Below are 16,029 nucleotides of genomic sequence, written 5' to 3'. Positions count from 1 at the left end.
TAGAGTAGGAATAGGAAAAAGGAAATTGATCAAAGGATGATTTGAACTGAAGGAGCAGAATGGCACAAGAGACATGGCAAGAAATGAGAAAAGTCAGAGTGTTCTCAAAGGAAACTATTTGGAGCCCTGAGAGATGCCATAGAGCCTCAGCAAAGGTATAGAGGAAGTCCCAACAAGTATATTGAATTCTATTATGTAGCATTTGAAACTGAGCACTGTTATTTAAATTATTTAACTTTCTGGAGAGTATATTATAGTGAACTTCTTGTAATCCATTAAGACAGAGTAACAGATTGATAGAGAATTCAAAAATATTAACTATGCTTTAATAATAAAATATCAATTCATTTTTAATTATCTTCAGGTATTATGGAGAAGCACAATGAGGCATCCATGCAAATAGCCTATTCACACAAGAATATATTCAGTTTTTCATATTTCATATTATATTTCTTTGTATATTTCTCCTTTTTGTCTATTTTGCTTCTAAAATCTTTCTCCAATGTGTCATCATAGCATAGAAGTGATCTTGGTTTCCCAGAAGACTACGTTCATAAGAACATAAACTCTGGTAGCTCTTAGAAGCTGGGAAGTTTATATGAGAAGGCCCAGGAAGAGATCATTTATGTCTCGATTAATTTAGCCTATATATATATATGTATATATATGTATATATACATATATATATACACACATGTATGCAGAGAGATGTCATTAGAAAGGTGACCACCAGATGCCAAATTTGTCAGAAATGGCAATTCTTAATAAGTTGTAATCTGAATCAGGAGAGAGAGCATTCATACACATAAAATCAAATTCCTTTGATCATCAGCATAGAATGAACACATTTTACAATATGCAAATATTTTGAGGAAAAAAAAGAAAAACTAGTACTCTTCAATAATTGTCAATAATCTTCATTCATTACTTTTTGTTGTTGTTCCATTTTGAAATAGCCACCAAAGACGGCAGAAGAAGTTTTTACAAAGAATGTACTTTGACAGGGAAAATGTTACACTGTATGTAGGAATACCTGACAACTTTACCACTCCCTTTCAAAGGAGGAAAGAGATAACATTCACTCATCTGTGATAGATTAGCTTCCCCAATAAACCTCTAGTCTGGCAGAGAAGAGACTTGGGTAAAAAGGCAGAGTTACAATAACGACCTAATTATTTTTACTCAGACTGAAATGCTGAACTCTAAAGTAAAGTAAATCCAAAATGTAAACATCAATTTTAAAATATCCCATTTATTCCCTTTTTTTCTTTGTCTCTCCATTTTGCAAATATACATAGCTTTACCAACTTGAAAACATTTTCCATTCTACAGGGCATTTTGAATTATCCTTAACTGGCAAAGTATCTACCTATCAATGAATAATTGAATTATTCATTTTATTATTAACTAATAATATTAATATCATATATTTCTTATGGAGAATCAAGAAGGAAACAGAAAATCTTACCTTATGAAGAGATTTTAGCATAGCTCTCTCTAATTCAACCAACCACTTTTCCACTTGACCTCTAGCTTTGACTGTTGAAATTGTTTCTACAAGTTCCACAACTTCTCCTTCACTGCTCTTCATGTGAGTTATATCTAAATTTTCAGTGAATTCTACCTTGGCAATTCCTTCAAAACATTTTTTCAAGTGAGGTTGTACTCTGTAAAAACAAACCAAATGTCAAATTCAGGTAAGCCTTTAAATATTCACACACAAACCCAACATTTTCCATAGGAAAAGGTGCTGGAAATAAAATAGTGTGAACTTGATCATAAACTACAAATCATTAAAATCCCTCACACTGTATTAAAAGCAGAATCAGCTCTTTTTTTTGGAGTAAAGACATATATTAATGTAATGGAAACACAGTTTAATATCCCTCACTTTGATGTACAAATAAGAGTTAAATGAATAATCATTTAAATCTTGTAAATCCCTTTGGATTTACCATTATTTTCCCTTTGGAAGAACACAGAGCAGACAAATAAGAATCCCTCTTGGTTAAAAAAAATATGGGTGGCTTTGAGGTAGAACTCTCTGAAGGGAGCATCAATATTGATGAGATCACAGATGCATCAAACCATCTTTTTAGATGGCTGCACAAACATAAGTCTATATAATCAAAAAAAAAACCATAAAACTTATCTAGTAATTTGTTATTGAAGCCTTAACTGTTTGTATACTTCCTTCAAAGTTTGAGACATAAAATACATGTTTTATGAATCCATCGGAAAATATGAAAACAAAATTCTAAATTCCAAAAGTGACATCTTTTTTAGCAAAGTTAAAGACAAAAAAAGATAATCCGTATTATTTCCATTAAAATGATTTTTAAAGTTTGGTATCATAGTGAATAATATAAAAAAAACGAAGCTTGGTTTCATATGTCCTTTAAAGCCAAATTATTGTATAGCTTGAATATCAATTATCTTGTGCATTTTGTGAAAACTACTTACCGAGTCGGATCCTTTGTCTCTGACAGAATCTCAAGAAGTTCATCATTGGATAAGAAAAAGAACCTTGGGAAGAATAGACGCTTCTTTTCCAAATATTCATTAAGTCCTTTAAGTATAAGTTCCAAAAATTCATTGCATTTTTTCAGCTTTGGTAGCATTTTATCTATGGTCACCACTTTGAGAACTTCCTTGTCCTAATTTAAAGTTCAATCATTAAATGAAAAATAGAAAATAACTTTAGTTTCCCATTTTGTACTATTAATGAGGCCAAGTTTTTAGAAGTCAATTTATAAAATAATATACAGAAATGATTTTGTTCAATGTGACTTAACTTAGTAGGTACATCTCTGTGATTACACTAAGCAAAAGTAATCTTTATATTTGTACTTCAATCTAGGCATCTAAACATGTGTTGTGTGTAGGTTTTTTTGTTTGTTTTTACTGAGGCAATTGGGGTTAAGTGACTTGCCGGAGTCACACACCTAGGTAGTGTTAGGTGTCTGAGATGAGATTTGAACTCAGGTCCTCTTAATTTCAGGGCTGATGTTCTATACACTGAGCCTCCTAGCTGCCCCAAATATGTGTTGTTTTAAAGAAATTAATGAACTTAAAAAATAATAACAGAAAGAAAAAAGGAAATAAGAACCTGCTGTCTCATAAGGAAATTTGAAAACAAAAACACAAATAAAGTATATTTGGGAAAAATATAACAAAGTTAGTCAACAAGCATTTGGGCATGGTGATGAAAAGGAAGGTATAATAATAATAATATTGATGATATATGTATAACAGAAATTATATTTAACAATCTTTATTGAGATATCTATCACTGAAAATGTTTTGTGATCTTTGCAAATTAATATCAGAGTGCTTAACTTTCACAGTGAACTTTAGAATTTCAAGTTTAATGTTTGACTGGGGGTTTTTAATTTGTTCCTTTTCTAGCATTTTTAGTTGCAAGCCCAATTCATTGACCTTCTCTTTCTCTATTTTATGCAAGTAGGCCTCTAGAGATATGAAATTTCCCCTTATTACCACTTTGGCTGCATCCCACACATTTTGGTATGATGTCTTATTATTGTCCTTTTCTTGGGTGAAGTTATTAATTATGTCTATGATTTGCTGTTTCACCCAATCATTCTTTAGTATGAGATTATTTAGTTTCCAATTATTTTTTGGTCTACTTTCCCCTGGCTTTTTGTTGAATGTAATTTTCATTGCATCATGGTCTGAAAAAGATGCATTTACTATTTCTGCCTTACTGCATTTGAGTTTGAGGTTTTTATGTCCTAATATATATGGTCAATTTTTGTATAGGTTCCATGAAGTGCTGAAAAGAAAGTGTACTCCTTTCTGTCTCCATTTCGTTTTCTCCAGAGATCTATCATCTAACTTTTCTAGTATTCTATTTACCTCTTTGACTTCTTTCTTATTTATTTTGTGGTTTGATTTATCTAATTCTGAGAGTGCAAGATTGAGATCTCCCACTATTATAGTTTTGCTGTCTATTTCTTCTTGCAGCGCTCTTAATTTCTCTTTTAAGAATTTAATGCTACACCACTTGGTGCATATATGTTTAATATTGATATTGCTTCATTATCTATGCTACCCTTTAGCAAGATATAGTGCCCTTCCTTATTTCTTTTAATTAGATAAATTTTTTCTTTTGCTCGATCTGAGATCAGGATGGCTATCCCTGCTTTTTTACTTCACCTGAAGCATAGTAGATTCTCACAGTGAACTTTAAAGAAGCATTTATGACATATCATGAAATACTTTGAATCTCAATCTATAATATTCTTTACTACTAAGCAGAATTTGATTTAAAGTGGGTCTCAGATACCTCTTAAGTTTATTTAATTTCATTCTTTTTGTTTCTTTCACACACACACACACACACACACACACACACACACACACTTTCTCTCTCTCTCTCTCTGTCAGTCTCAGATAAAGACTATTTGTTTTTCTCTACAAATCACCAGTGCCAACAGAGTTTCTGGAACATTGCAAGCACTAAATATTTACTTATTGAAATAACTTGCATTTAATTTAGTTCCTAAATTACTAAAATGACTTTTTTCCTCACTTTATACAATAAGAACTTTTAAAGGGTAGCATTAGAGCAAAATTCTATTGTATGCTGTTTTCTTTCAAATGATTCAAATTCACTCAACCATGAGAAACTGATTTTTTTTTAATGTGTTGAGATTTGTGCCAAGAATAACAAATTTACGTAATATCGAGTATTTATATTCCACAACATATTATTTCTTTGTCCAAATATAAACAATCTAACTTTTCTCATGACAATTTTTCAACTACATATTAAAATGTAAAAAATGTAATATATCCATTTCAAGTAAAAGTTGTTTATAGTTTTCTTTCTTAACATGTACTCTTTATCACCAGTAAAACTAAGGGCCCAAAGGACCTTGTGATTCAAAACTCAAAAGTATTTACTGCCATTTACTGAAGAGACCCCTTTTTAAATGTATTTTAATTCCTTTCTCTGGTAAATAAAAAGATAGTAAAGTAGATAAAACAATTTTCAATATCAATTCAAATATTAATTGATACAGAGGGAGCATATAAACATATGATCATCTAAGTATATCCTCAAGATAAGTTCCTTGATGGTTTTTGGAAAGATTATCTATATTGCAAATCTACATAAAACAAATATTGTTATGATTGAGGATTGAACAATGCCCAATGCCAACATTAAACAAACAATTTGGTGTTTAGATTTTTGTGATAGTATCTCCAAAATAATATTTAATGCTAATATATAAATTATATCCTCTGACAAGCTTTTCTCTAATGTATGAGTCACTATATGTTGTATAAATGTCCACAAAGAAGTTTTCTTTATTATCTAACAGTATAACTTGAGAATTTGTAATTAAAATTAAGAATATTATCATTCCATTAAAATATATTTCCCTAAAACATTTCTGATTCTTTTGGAAGGTAAGCATTTAAAGAAATTATTTTGTTTATACTTCCTGGTAGATTTTTGCTAAAAAGGCATATCAAAAAAAGAATTAGACATGAGTTAATATTTAAATGGATGCATTCTTTTGGATAGGGTACTTTTAAAATCTCACATCCAAACACGAGAAAGCTGTACTTAGAGTGCCATCTTCTGGAAAATCATGTTTTGGGTTTTTTTTTTAAGTTAATTTTCATTGTTTATATCTTTAAAAAACCTTCTTTAACAGACTTAAAACATTTATAACCTGGGAAAGAAAACAATATTTATTTAACATTTGTACTTTGTACCCAATATTTGAGATAATAATAATAACTAGCATTTATTTTGAGATTTGAAAAGTACTCTACACACATATATATGCACATACACACAAAAACACATCTACATATATAATCTCATTTGATCTATACAGCTAGTGAGAAGTAAGTCTGATTAGCCTCTTTTTATAGATGGGGAAACAAAGCCTATGAAAAGACAGTTGCTCAGGGTCACACATTAAGTAAATTCCTGAGGAAGGAATCAAATTCAGATTTTCCTAATTTTAAGTCCATTGCTCTTTCCACTATGCCACCTAACTTACTCTTTAATATAAAACCAAATTTTCAAATTTTCTGCATTAAAAGTAACAATAGAAATAAGCTTAGAATAACTCATTATTAGGATGCAAAGACCTCCAACCACTGAATAATGGATTTTGAAGAACACTGATATAGCCATGCACCTGAGAAAAAGAAAAGGCTCATAAGATTTTATTGAGGGTATGACCGTCACTGACCTTGTGACAAATGTGACAACTTCAAGCAACTTGCAACAGAACTCAATGCTAAGACTTTTCCCAAAGATACAGATAATATGAACACAAACACATTTGCATTAAAAAAAAAAAAAACACTACTCAGATAACCAGACTTTTAGGGTTGTACTAATCTGCTCTACTATAGTCTCACTAGTATTTCTTGCTTTCCCTCCTTCATTATCAACACACTCAAGTCAATAACTTTAGTGTTGGATTTGGTGTGGCTGGATATCACCTGGTTTTACATGCTGTCTATAGGCTATCTTGGAGTAGTAAAGAAGAAAATATTACGATCTGGGGAACTGACAGTAGTCATTTCCTTAAAGTTCTCATAGTTCAAATGTTCTGCCTCCATGATAATAGGGATTTAATTCATTAACTAAATATGTGTTGCAAACACAAATAATAACATTAGGTTAAATCTATTTTCAAGAAGAATTGATTTAGATTGCTTATAAATGAATGGCATTTATCATTATTATTATATTATATATAAATTATTATATGTTTATTTTAGATGAAGTCAGTTAATATTCTGTACAAATTTGTCTATAGAATAAAGAGCCATAAGAAAATAATAATAGGAAACAATGATCAATATTTGTCCAATCGGAGAAAGCAAGGATTAGAAATTACATGACTTCTACTGGGATGGTTCCTCTAAAATGAAAATAATATATATGGACAAAATAATGTGAATGCTGTTTGTCTTTTCTTAAGTAACTTATGATGTTAAAACAAAACAACAACAAAAAATAGGTCCATACATCATCTTTCATGAATCTAAGAATATTTCTAAAAAACATAACAAATATTTCATCTTTCTATTTCATCTTAGCTATTCAAGTTTTAGGATTTTTTTGTTGCTTACTTACTAATGCTATACATAGATTGTATATTTCACTTGCAAGTCAAGATATCTTCCTTGTAATGTCATTGATCTTCTTCAAGAACAAAGGACAAGGGGAGGATTGTGGAAAGATGTCAGAGGGGTCAGGAAATTCCAAGCTTTCCAGATTTTCCCACAAACAAAAGAAAGCTGCACCTCAGGATTAATGAGTTGGGGCAGCATAAGGGTACTTCCAGGACAACCAAAGAATCCCAGAAGACCTACCCCAGGAAGAAGATTAACCAATGTGAAGTCTAAACATCTCCAGGCTAGCTCCTCTGAAACAGCAAGCAGGGAGCTCTGGGGCTAGCTGAGTTCTGAGATGGTCTCTGCCGGAACCACAGGGACTTTTACCTTCTGGACACTTTGGGCAGTCTGGGGTCTGAGTCCAGGAAGACTGAGGGAACCTCGATTGATTAGGAAACACCAGGCCCAGCTGTGCTGCTGAGTGAGTAGGAACCAGTATACCCAGTGAGTGCAGAAGCAGTGGAGCAGGGACACTGTTGGATGAGGGCATTTGCAGGAGGATAGAATTCTTGCTTTGGGATTCTAGGACAGAGGGGAGACTGAGGTGAAGTCAGAGGTACCATTCTCCCATCTCAGGACTAAAAGTGATTACACTTTTAACTTCTTATTTAAAAAAAAAAAAGAGCAGGAAAAGGAAAAAAAAGGCAACCATAGAAATGGAATCTGAGAAGACCAGAGTTCATCTTTAGAGGAGAATATTCAAATTAAAAAAAAAAAAACATAGACCTCTCCTATCCCAAAGAGTAATATTAAATGACTACTGGACCAAAAGGAATTTATAGAAGAACTCAAAAAATACTTTAAAAATCAAATGAGAGATTTAGATAAAACTAAAAAAAAATAAGATCAATTCAAGAAAAAACAAAATTGTGAAAAGTCATTCAACTAGAGGAGAAGACCCAGAGTCTTAAAGCAGAAAATTACTATTTGAAAATTAGAATTAAACAAGGGGAAGTTACAAGAGACTAAAAAATAATAAAAAATACAAAGAACAACAAAATAGATCAGAATGTGAAACATAAGGAAAAAACAGATATGAAGAACAGATCAAGAAGAGAAAACACAAAAATTATTAGATTACCTGAAAGACATGACCAAAAAAAAAAAAAAACCTTCAACACAATAACAAAAGAAATAATCAAAGAAAATTGTCCTGAAGTGATAGAATAAGAGGGGAAAGTAGAAATAGAAAAAACCCCACCAATCATTACCTCAGAGAGATTCTACAAGGAAATCATTTAGAAATATCATTGTTAAATTTCAAAACTCCCAGATTAAAGAGAAAAGCTTACTCCCCCACAAAAAAAAAATTTAAATATTCGGGAGCTATACTAAGAATTGCAAAGGATTTAACAGCAGTTACAATAAAAGACCATGGGTCCTGGAATATTACATTTTTAAAATTAAAAGAAATAGGCCTACAGCCAAAAAATCATATCCAACAAAATTAAGTATAATATCAAATTTCTAAAAAATAAACATTTAGGGGCAGCAAGATGGTGCAGTGGATAGAACACCAGCCCTGAAGTCAGGAGGACCTGAGTTCATATCTGGCCTAAGACACTTAATACTTCCTAGCTTTGTGACTCTGGGCAAGGCAATTCCTCAGCAAAAAAATTAAAAAAATAATGAAAATAAAAATAAAAAAATAAAATGATCATTTAATGAAGTATCAGATTTCCAGGATTTTGTCTCAAAGAAACCTGAACTCAATAGAAAATTTAATAAGAGCCAACATCAAAGATTAACTTCAAGGGATTCAATAAAAACAAATTGTTCATATTTTATACATGGAAATAAACCATATACCTAAAATTGACATTAGTAATTGGGTATTCCAAAATAAAGATTGGTTTGAGCAGAGCATGATGTGACTCTTAAAAAATAAAATCATCTAGGAAAAGGCAAAAATAATAATATTCTATATGAATGAGTACAAGTGCAAGAACAAACACAGAAGAATTAGAAGGGGGATGTATTATTACATTGGGCATGAGTTAAAGAGGGAATAATACATTTATGTAAAGTAGAAGAGTTAGCAAGATAGGAAATAAGAAAGATACGCAAAGATACACAAAGAGAAACATAATAATGATCAAGAATAGAATTTTTTTTTTTTAAGTAGAGGTTGAAGGAATAGTAATCATTGATCTCAGACAAAGTAAAACTTAAAAAAGATTCAATCAAGAGAATTCTACATTATATGTCAGTCACATTACAAAATGTAAAATAGATTATTTGATTATATACAATTAAAAAGGTTTTGTATAAACAAAACCAATGTAACCAATATGAAACTGGGGGGAAATTTTTACAAGTATCTCTGATAGAGAGGTCTCATTTCTCAAATATATAGAAAATTGAGTCAAATTTATAAGAATACGAGGCATTCTCCAACCGATAAATCCTCAAAGGATATAAACAAGCAAAAAACAAAAAAAATTAAAGCTATAGTTATATGAAAAAAAATCTCTAACTCATTATTAGAGAAATGCAAATTAAATAAACTCTGAAGTACCATGTCACATCTATCTGATTAGCTAATATGACAAAAAAGGGAAACGATAAATGTTGGAGAAGTTATGGGAAAACTGGGACACATGCACTATTGGTGGAGTTATGAATTATCCAACCCTATTCTGAAGAACAATTTGGAACAATGCTCAAAGGATTATAAAACTTCATAACCTTTGGTCCAGCAATACCCAAAAGGATTTTCAAAAAGTTAAAGAAGGTTATTTGTTCAAAAATTATCATATCAACTCTTTTTGTGGTAGGTAAGAATTGAAAATTAAGGAGATGCCCATTAACTGGGGAATTGGCTGAATAAACTGTGGTATATAATTGTCATAGAATGTTATTGTGCTATAAGAAATAACTAGCAGGATTATTTCAGAAAAACCTGTAAATATTTACATTAACTGATAGAAAGTGAACATGGAACCAGAAGAAAGTTGTATACATTAGTAGCAATGTTGAATGATGAAATGTGAATGACTTAGTTATTCTAAGCAATGTAATAAACCAACACAATTCCAAAGGATTTATGATGAAGTATACTATCTGCCTCCAGAGAAAGCACTTGTATTGTCTGAATATAGATTAGAGCATACCATTTTTCTTTCTTTCTTAATTTCTTTCTTTCTTTTTCTCCTTTCCTTCTTCCCTCCTTCCCTTCTTCCCCCTTCCTTCTCTTCTTCCCTCCTTTCTTTCCTCATTCTCTCCTTCCTTTCCTCCTCTCCTTTCCTCCTTTTCTTCCTTCCTTCCTTTCTTCCTTTCTTATATGAGTCTTCTTGTACAAAATGACTAATGTGGAAATGTTTTACATGATTGCACATTTATAACCTGTTTCAAATTGTTTACTGCCTCAGGGACAAGGGAAGGGAGGAAGGGATAGAATTTGTAACTCAAAAATCTTTAATGTTAAAATATTGTTTTAACATGTAATTGGGGGGAAATAAAATATTGTTTTAAAAGAGGTATACAGAATATCCTGTTCTAAATGTCTAAAAGGAGATGTAAGAGTGGATATCAGAAGAGAGGTTAGGGATGGACAAATAAACCTGAAAGTCGACTGTACAAGAGATCATCATTGAAATCATGGGAGCTGATGAGATCACTGAGTGAAACAGTATGGAGAGAGAAGATAACAGGGCCATAACAGAGCCTGGAACACTTCTACTATTAAAGATCCACCAAACAAAAGAGGAATGGTCAGACACATAGGATGAGAATCAGGAAGAACAACCATGACAAAAACCTAGAGAAAAGGTATAGAAGAGAAAGGGATTAGCACCTGACTCAAATGCTGCACAATAGTCAAGAAGAAGGAAGATTGAGAAAAGTTCATTAGATTTGGAAATTAAAGAATTAAAAATTCTGTGAAGAAAGCAGTTCCAGCTGAATGATGAGGGCAGAAACCAGATTGCAAAGTTAAGAATAAAGTGATAAGGAAATGGAGGCACTTGTAGAAAACCTTTACAATGGATTTGGTCACAAAAAGGAAGACACAGAGCAATAGATATTGGGAATAAATGAATTAAATAAAGGTTTTGAGGATGGGGTAGAAATTGGCATGCTTTTAAGCAGTAGGGAAGCAACCAATAGACAGAGACTGAAAACAAATGAGAGGAATGATAATAGAGGAAAATCTGCTAGTGTTTTGTTCTGGATAGGGGCTGAGCTGATTGAATGAGAATCTTGGATTTTGATTTTATTAACAACAACCAAGGATATTAGCCTTATGACTGGGAACCTTTTACCTTCAGTTATAAAAAAAGATGAGTAAACAGATTTCTGTAATTTTAAGCAAGTCAGGTAAAAGCAAGACATTTTTCTCAGGCAGGTAGCCACAAGCAGAGTATTCTTCCCTCACTGTTAATATTTCAAAATTAGATTAGTTCAGGCTTAGCTAAGGGAGGGTTAACAACTAACCGGCTAGGGGAGGAGCTGATAAAAGTGAACAAGTAGATATTTCAGGGATTGTAAGGGATAGAGAGAACCTGGTAGAGAGTGAATTCATTTTGCACTTAAACTTGTAAAACCTGACAGATGATGCCCTCTGCTGGTTTTATATATATTATTTTAAAATACACACACACACACACACACACACAGAGCACTTAAATTTATAAGACAGATGGATTAGGTATATTCTACTGACAGAGTATTCCAGAAAGTTATTCAGAAAGATATTTGATAGAGTTACTCAATAGATCCCTCTTCTGAACAAAATGGAGAAATGTACAATTTATCTTAGCTTGGATGGAAATAGAGAGAAGTGGCAAATTTATTGGATCCTATATTTAATTATAGAATTGGGATTTATAAAGATTTGAGAATTAATATAGTAAAATGAAGCTTACCAACTAAGTCTATGAGAAGAGCTAAAGATAATAAAAAGGACTATTGTTTTTAAAGCTAAATTAACAGAAATATACAATGTACTTGGGTTAAAAATCAACTGCATAAAATTAAGACAACTCTGAGATACCCCTACACACCTTTCAAATTGGCTAAGATGACAAGAAAAGATAATGACGAATGATGGAGAGGATGTGGGAAAACTGGGACACAGATACAATGTTGGTGGAATTGAGAACTGATCCAACCATTCTGGAGAGAAATTTGGAACTATGCTCAAAAAGTTATCAAACTATACATACTCTTTGATCTAGCAGATCCAAAGAGATATTAAATCCCAAAGAGATATTAAAGAAGGGAAAGGGACAGAAAATGTGCAAAAATGTTTGTGGCAACCCTGTTTATAGTAGCTTAAAACTGGAAATTGAATGGATGCCCATCAATTGGAGAATGGTTGGGTAAATTGTGGCATATGAATGTTATGGAATATTACTGTTCTGTAAGAAATGACCAGCAGGATGAATACAGAGAAGCTTGGAGAGACTTACATGAACTAAAATGAACTTACATGAAGTTTTTTACATGAAGTAAAATGAGTGGGACCAAGAGATCATTATATACTTCAACAACAATACTATATGAGGATCAATTCTGATGAAAGTGGCTCTCTTCAACAATGAAAGGATCCAAATCAGTTCCAATTGATCAGTAATGAACAGAACCAGCTACACCCAGCGAAAGAATACTGGGAAATGAGTGTGGACCATAACCTAGCAATTACACTCTGTTATTGTTTGCTTACATTTTTGGTTTTCTTCCCAGGTTATTTTTACCTTCTTTCTAAATTCGATTTTTTCTTGTGTAGCAAGACAACTATACAAATATGTGTGTGTATATATATATATATATATATATATATATTGTATTTAACATATACTTTAACATATTTAACATGTATGGGGCTACCTGCCATCTAGGGGAGAGGGTGGAAGGAAGGAGGGGAAAAGTTGGAACAGAAGCAAGGGTCAATGTTGAAAAATTACCCATTTATATGTTTTGTCAATAAAAAGCTATAATAAAAATATCAATTGCCATGAATAAAAGATTGAAGGAAAAAGGAGAATAAAAAGGTATATGAACAATGACTGATATGGATGGGAAAATGATTTGAATGGCCTCAAGAGGCAGTGGGTTCATCCTCACTGGAGATCTTTCAAGCAAAGGTTAAAAACTTCCATTTATAGGTGTAAAGGTATGTTTTAGAGTAAATTCTTGTTCGGGTATAGTTTGGATTAAATGGCTTCTGAATTAACCAAGAATAAGATTGTCTTTAAAGCATCCCCTTTATATCTTAATTGCATATATTTGCTCTCTCTCCCTCTTTCTTTTCCCCTTCTTACTTACCCTCCCCTTCTCTCTCTTCTCCTCTCCCCTCTCTTCCTTCTCCCTCTTCCCTCTTCATTTTCTCTCTCTTTCATTGTCTCCATGTTTCCATAGCACCTTTGAGTGTTTTTATTGTGTCTATTTGTCCACTTTTCTCTCTAACCTTCTTTCTCTTTATCAGGATGTCATCTTAACTAACAACCTGTTAGTGCATAAAGATTGTTGTTTGTTCTTCATTCTCGAAGAGGACCATGACATTAGGAAGGTGATACCATGACATGCAAGTGAATTGGATTGATATGAGGCAGAGCTGGGTAGGGTCACCTGTTCACTTTCCCTTCCAAAGTCATCTAGGTCCAGTGGCCAAAGATCAAGACAACTGGAAGCAACCTCCACTGCCTCACTAGATAGCCCGTTTCACTTTTGCACTGTCAGAACTTTTAGGGTATTGTTCTTTATGTCATCTCTAAACATTCCTTCTTGCATTTCCCACTCATTGCTCCTTCCCAAGCACATTTGGTTCCTGTTCCCTATAAGACCCTGCAGATATTTCAGAAGATCCTTCAGGCTTCACATCATCTTAATTGTTTTCTGGATGCATCATGACTTCTCCATGGACTTCCCAAATGTGGTGACAAACTGAGAATCATCTGATCAGGGACTTGCTACTAGAATAGAACAGAACCATTAACTACCTGTCTCAGGACATAAAACATGTGAGAGTGGCTACTCTATTACAAAATTGCATCTCAGCACAGAGCACTTTGTATTTCTGCAAATTCTCTGAATCTATATACATGCTTAAACATTTTAATGGCAAAGTCTTTGAGAACACTATGGTTATAATTTTTCCTAGTATGGTATGAACTGGAGCATTCTAGGTAGTACAAAGGATAGAATCCATTGGGCCAGAAGAAAGGAAGACTCATCTTCCAGAATTCAAAACTAGCCTCAGACAATTACTAGCTGTGTGATCCTGAGCAAGTAATTTGACACTGTTTGCCTCAATTTCTTCATCTATAAAATGAACACAGAAGAAAAAAAGAAAAAACATTCCACTATCTTTGCCAAGAAAACCTCAAACAGGGTCACAAAGAATCAAATATGACTGACATGACTAAACAACAAAAATGGTACAAACTAACAAGGTACTAACAATATTTATTAATATCTCTTAAATTTGGGCTCAAGTAAGAAGAAATAGTAACATATTTAGATTATTTTGTTATCATCAGAAGTTTTTAAGCTATTAGAAATACTGAATATAAGGCTTAAATGTGATGTTAAGATCATACTTTCCAGATTTATATTACAAAACAATTCATTCAGATAATTTCCTTACTTGCACAACAATTTTCATCAGTTCTCTCCATGTTTTGTCCACTGTAGTAAATCTTCTGCCTTCCTCAGGCATTTGAGACATAATGTCAGGAGAACTAAAAATTGGCTCCAAATATAGCCAAGTGGCCTGAACCTTTAGCCATTCATCCAGAATTTCTTGAAGCAGTAATAGTTTACCTTCCCATTCTCTGTGAATTATAAAATAATGTTCTTAATAACCTTCTAAAGAAAAGAATAAATTTTTAACATATTCTTGTAAAATAACAAAATTTCAAAGGGCTGAATTATCACTTTTTTATATGGTAGTTTCTAATCTGCACTACTATATATACATTCAAAGATAATTTATTTACCTTAAAATCTTTTAAAAGTCACACCTATATATATGTAGATCAGTTATGATATATGTATCTATAAGAATAATTTCTCAAATTTATATAGTATTCTATGTATTTTTATTTTCTCATAATAGTCCTTTAAGATAGGGAGGGCATTTATTTCCTAATCTTATTTTCCAGTTTATGTTAAATAATTTGCCTGGGGTCACAGAGTATATAGAGTTCTGGACATCATTCATAACAAAAACCTAAAGCTTCTAATTCTAAAGCTAGTAATTATTGATAAAGAAGTATACTTCTTTTTTTCTGAGAAAATTATATAATTATTCAGGAAAGAAACTATAGCTGGATTTCATATTCTTTAACATTCAGCAATTAGACTAGAAAAGCTTAAATTCTATACAAATAGACCTCAATTCCCAAGAGATAATTTGTGATTGATCAAAATTCCACATGATCCTATCTGGGCATTATTAATAATAATGGTAGACAGGAATATTTAAACACAGTATAATTACCATTGCATTTCTCAGTCAGTTTTGGGGAAACAAATATCACAAAACAATGTATTATGATGGTACATTTTTAAAAAATATAATTCATCAAGAAATCTGTGATATCATAAACTTTAAGAAGTAAATCAATTTATAGCTAGAATGATACTTATATGTATTTTACAGATACAATATTATTCCACATTTTCATGTTTCCCATTTTATATGAACTATGACTAATATAATTTTGGAATCTTAAAACCAAGAGAATGGTTCTAAAACATTATATATTTGTTACATTAATGTATCTTTAAAAATTCCTCCAAATATTTTCCTCATTTAACAATACATTTCAATGACATTTATTTTCTTCCCTTCCTTGTTGTTTTGAAAGGAAAATAAAAGTTCAAGCAGGAAATAATCATTAGTGGTTATCT

The 16,029-nt window shown here is 32.0% G+C and overlaps 1 protein-coding gene across 1 annotated transcript in view; it reads right to left on the bottom strand.

Annotated features, from left to right (window-relative positions):
• DNAH7 (dynein axonemal heavy chain 7) overlaps window positions 1-16,029 on the bottom strand; it is a 280,267-nt gene that overhangs the window by 176,755 nt on the left and 87,483 nt on the right. Inside the window, exons 18-20 of the mRNA XM_031960292.1 lie at window positions 14,762-14,948; window positions 2,464-2,657; window positions 1,469-1,667 (exon numbers count right to left, since the gene is read on the bottom strand). Coding sequence (XP_031816152.1) covers window positions 1,469-1,667; window positions 2,464-2,657; window positions 14,762-14,948 — 580 coding nt within the window. The remainder of the gene's footprint in view (window positions 1-1,468; window positions 1,668-2,463; window positions 2,658-14,761; window positions 14,949-16,029) is intronic.

Source organism: Sarcophilus harrisii, chromosome 3, assembly GCF_902635505.1.
Source record: "Sarcophilus harrisii chromosome 3, mSarHar1.11, whole genome shotgun sequence".
Classification (NCBI taxonomy): Eukaryota; Metazoa; Chordata; class Mammalia; order Dasyuromorphia; family Dasyuridae; genus Sarcophilus; species Sarcophilus harrisii.
Note: the sequence above shows the minus strand (reverse complement) of the source record. Positions and strands in the feature narration are given on the sequence as shown.